This window comes from Beta vulgaris, chromosome 5 (assembly GCF_026745355.1).
Source record: "Beta vulgaris subsp. vulgaris cultivar EL10 chromosome 5, EL10.2, whole genome shotgun sequence".
In the NCBI taxonomy this organism is placed as follows: domain Eukaryota; kingdom Viridiplantae; phylum Streptophyta; class Magnoliopsida; order Caryophyllales; family Amaranthaceae; genus Beta; species Beta vulgaris.
In genome coordinates this window covers 23,936,064-23,941,048 of record NC_079206.1, presented here as the reverse complement: position 1 = coordinate 23,941,048, position 4,985 = coordinate 23,936,064, and the positions used below count along the sequence as shown (strand labels likewise).

General features: G+C 38.5%; 1 protein-coding gene across 1 annotated transcript; it reads right to left on the bottom strand.

Moving 5' to 3' along the window:
- Positions 1-920: 920 nt before the first annotated feature.
- On the bottom strand, positions 921-1,914 carry LOC130591344 (uncharacterized). The gene is made up of 2 exons (XM_057394626.1): positions 1,377-1,914; positions 921-1,302 (listed from the first exon to the last, which is right to left on the bottom strand). Exons 1-2 carry the CDS (start codon positions 1,873-1,875, stop codon positions 1,298-1,300), a joined length of 504 nt encoding a protein of 167 aa, XP_057250609.1. The 5' UTR covers positions 1,876-1,914; the 3' UTR covers positions 921-1,297.
- Between the last annotated feature and the right edge of the window lie 3,071 nt (positions 1,915-4,985).

The following is a 4,985-nucleotide window of genomic DNA, read 5'->3' as shown; positions in this document are numbered from 1 at the left end:
CACAACAATACAATTAAAAACAACAACAAATTCACTAAACAACAACAATACAATTAAAAACAACAAATTCATTAAACAACAACAACAATACAATTAAAAACAACAACAATCATCACACACAACAACAACAACTATGAACAACAACTATGAACAACAACTATACATCAAAAATACCAAACCCTAATTACAACAAGAAATTCAAGCAAAAAATCAACAAAATTAAAGTATAAATCCATACCTTAAACAACTGTAGAAGGGAGAGAAAAGGAGGCGGCGGCTCGGCAGCGGCTCGGCGGCAGCTCGGCGGCGGCTCGGCAGCGGCTCGGCGGCAGCTCGGCGGCGGCTCGGCGGCGGCAAATCAGCCCTATAAGAGAGATGCGGCGCCACGTGAAGAGAGGCCCACGCGAAGAGAGAGAGAAAGTCGCTATAAGAGATACGATTTTCCGGCGGCAAAGTCGCGAGTCGCCGGCGAAGAGAGAGAGAAAGCAGTGGCCGGCGAAAATGAAAGAGAGAGAGAAAGCAGTTTTCGAAAATGAAAAGTGCGGTCGAAAATTTCTGGGGAGGGGTCGATGACTGTTTGGTTTATCCGCCCAAATAGCGTCCGCCTTTGGCCTTTACCGTCCGCCTGACGGACGCTATTTTGCGTCTGGCGTAAAATCAGACGCTGACTGGACGTGGCGGACGCTATTTTGCGTCTGCAAACATATCGGACGCTAGATCGGACGTTATTTACCGTCTGACAGTATTTCTGACGCTATTTTCGCGGATATCGTCTGTTTTGTTAGACGGACGCGAAGGTTAGACGCTAAAGACGCGGATTGTTGTTGTGAGGTATCAACCCCATTTTAGACATGTCATATAATCTACGATAATTCACATGACATAAACGATTGTGCCATAGAGAAGAAACATCAAGCATGTAAATAGAACTAGTACCAATTTTATTATCAATACTAAATTTAAACATTCCATTACAAAAGAAACCTTGTCCAACAAAAATACCACCCTTGGAAAGTACAAATTTATCCGACTCAAAAACAACTTTAAAACCATACTTATTCAAGAGACCTCCTGACACAAGATTATTCCTAACTTCCGGTACATACACAACATCCCGGAGAGTTAAAGTCTTTCCCGAGGTTAACAACAATTCTACTTGGCCGATGCCTCTAGCCTTTACCGTAGAATCATCCCCATATACAAGATTGGACCATCATCCAAATCTTTCAAAGACTTGAAGAACTCCTTGTTATTGCACACATGTCTAGAGGCTCCCGAATCTATCCACCAAGAATCATCAACCTGCACACACATAATTTCAGAAATCATAGCAACAAAATGCATTTCTTCAATTATATTATCATGTGCATTGTTACCTTGGTTTTGAACAACACTGGGTTGTGTGTTCTTTGTCTTCTTTTTGTTGTTAGAAGGACAATCCCTCTTAAGATGATGACCATTGCATATCCAACAAGAGAGGGTCTTCCTCTTCTTGTTTGCAACATTGGTTTTGTTATTGTTGTTGTTGTTGTTGTTGTTGTTGTTGTTGTTGTTGTTGGATTTCTTGGTCTTACTAGACCCACCAACCTCTACCAAATTAACGGTAGATTTAGGAATACTAGGAGTAGTATCCTTAACCCCATCTTGAGCCCGGATCCCCTCTTCAATACGAAGATGAGTTCCTAATTGCTCCATGGACATGTCTTCCTTTTTATGTTTTAAAAGATGTTTTGTATCTTTCCAAGAATTTGGTAATTTGTCAATGATTGAGGCAACCGCAATTGCCTCATCCATCACCATACCATGTGATCTTATTTGGTTCAAAATATGATGAACCTCATGGAATTGCTCCATAATAGGCCGATCATTAGTCATTTTAAAAGAATTAAAATTACTAACAAGGAATTTCTTACTTGAAGCATCTTCCGAAATGTACTTGGCCTCAAGAGCATCCCAAAGTTCCTTTGTACTCTCCACATTTTGGTAGAGATCAAACAACGGGTCGGTGAGAGAGTTGAGAATATGACCACGACAAATGTAGTCATCATTCTCCCACTTTATCCTCTTCCTAGTAGTCTCAAGAGGCTCTTCCTCTCCATCTTCTGGGAGTGGTGGCATAGGAGTTAATAAAACATACACCACATTCAAAGCGGTCAACAAGAAGTGCATCTTCTTTTGCCACCTCCGATAGCCCACCCCCTCAAACTTATCCAACTTTTGGAAGTTCATAGTCATGTCCTTGAGTGTTTGAGCCATATCCGAAAAGAAATGAGAAAAATTAAACTAATAGATTGTTAGGTGAGTGATCAATGAGAGAACCGGATATCCCACTCCAAGGCACGGAAACTACGCTTTCCTATTAGTTTAATTTCGCCCCTCTAGGATCACCGGGTTAACACGAAATAACTAATGAGATACAATGGAGAGAAACAATCCACTTAGATGATCTTCTAAGTGAATCAACAAGAACTTGTGTTTTTGTGTTTGTGAAGAACACTCAAGAGAAGATTGCAAGGTTTCTCTTAAGCTAAGAAAGAAGACTTTTGAGAGAGTATAGAAAATTCTGATTTTCTTCTAACCTCTCACTCATAGGAATCCCAAGTTTATATATAAGCATCGACTAGAGAGGTTAATCACATAACCCCCATCTTAATCACATTGACTAGAGAGGTTAATCACATAACCCCCATCTTAATCACTCATCAAAGGTCTTTAATCTACTGATTAAAGGACCTTAAAAGTCATTAAAATGATCAACAAAGCATCACAACGGATATAAAACCGTCGAGGCAATTTTTCGCATTCCAAGGCAGAAGACGCGTCGCGACTCGCGACGGGCCACTGGTCGCGACTCGCGACGGTTGTCGCGACTCGCGGCCAGTCTTCTGTCTCCCTTGGTATAACAATGCGTGTTGTTACTTGATGCACTCTAACCTTTTGCATACTAGACCTCCTCCTCTTCTAGTACATACCCTTATGAGTTTCAAACCCATTACCCTATAAATGTTCCAACAATTTTCTGCACTAATTTCCGAATTATCTAAACCTGATTAAATCCTTAATCTTTAAACAAATTGTTGGATAAATATTAGTTTAAAGTTAATGTAAATTGTTACATAAATTTAAAAAGGAAAGGCAACCATGGCTGGCTGTCCCCCACCAGTAAGGTGGAGCCATGGTAGCTAGCGGAAAGGACTGAAAGTGGCGGAGAAGGGGCGGCTTTGGCGGCAGTCACGCGCGGTGCACGTTAGACGTGCGCTGCATCGAGTTGCTTTGGGTTCTGGTGGCTTTGCTGCCGGCGGTTGCTGGCTGCTGGGCTGAGTGGTGGCATGGGGTGCATGATGCGGCTAGGGATGGCTGGTAGTTTTGCTGCTGGCCGGTGCCGTGTGTGTGCGTTGTGATGGTTGGTGTTTCCAGCGGTAAGGCAAGCAGTGAGTTGGGGTTTGACATGCAGCTTTAGCTGCTGGTTGAACCAATTAATAATAAAAAAATAATATTCTAGCATAATTTTTGTTTTTCAATGTACTCAAATCATTAATATAGTTACTGCCATATTTAGTCAGCATTGGATTAAAATAATAAAGTTTCCTAAATGATTTATAACTTTTTTTTTTTTGAGGGGAAAATGATTTATAACTTAAATTTATCAAGTTTTATAATTATTATGGAAAGGTTTATTTGCTTATTAATTGTAAATAAGTAAATAGTTTGTGTTTTTTTATTATGATATTATAATAGAATGTATGTTTAATATCTACCAAGAATAATTATATATAAAGACAAAGTTTTGGATTTTGAAGCTAAGAAAGGAGTAAACAAGGAGTCGTTAACCTATCTACCAAGAATAATAATTAGTAAAGTGTTTATTTACACAAACTGCTATACATTAAAGGCGAGTCAATTTGATCGTAGTGGGAGGGGATCTTGGTTATTTCTTTATTTTATAGGAAACTTGCAATTTGAACAAAAAGTAGTAGTTAATTAAAATCTTTTTAACTGCTGATGCTTGTTATAACATTGGTCGAGTTCAGTCTTTATTATGTGTTGTAGCAATCATGTCTAGGAACAACAACAACAACAAGTCTACTTGTAATTTATGCTCCATCCTTGCGAAGGACAAACCGAGTGTTGAACATTTCATTAGAAGTAAAAGGGCTATGAGAATATTGTTCTCAGAACTGAAAAGTTCAAATACTTTCAAATGCAAGGACATGAAGCAACCTTACAAGATATGCATGGAATGTTTACTCGGGCAAAGAGTAATATTCCTAACAAACCAGGATAAGAACATAAGGATGTTCATATGGTTAGTAAAGGAAAATCACTCAATAGGATTGAGATTGATATTAAGAAGGACAAAAGCAAACAAATTAGTATGAAACTTCTGAAAAGCAAAAGACTAGTCCAAAACCAAATGTAGCTGATGAGCATTACTTTTACTAATGTAACTAAGTTGGTTAATTGGAAAAGTAGCTACCCCAAAATTTGAAGGATAAGAAAAATGAGTTTCTACTTTTTGGGTATTTGATACCGCTTGTGGTTCGCACATTATCTGTAATATGCAAGACATTAAAGGAAGTAGAACATTAAGCAAGGGAGAAGTGGATCTTCGCGTTGGCAATGGAGCAAGAATCGTTGCTACATTGGCAGAGAGATTATATAGTATACATTTACCTTCAGGATTAGTTTTAGAACTTTATTTGTTATTATGTCCCCACTATCACAAAAAACATTATTTCGAATCCTATTTTGGAGTTCGAAGGTTTTCCGTTTACAATACAGAACAATTATTTTCTTCGTATCTGATGATATGTTCTATGTCTCCGCTAAGTTACCGAATGGTTTATATATATGCTAAACTTAGAAACCCACATATATAACATAGACAATAAGAAACATAAAGCAAATGATTCTAACTCCATATATCTATGGTATTGTCGATTAGGCCATATAACTTTAAAACACATTGAGAAAGTTCATAAAGA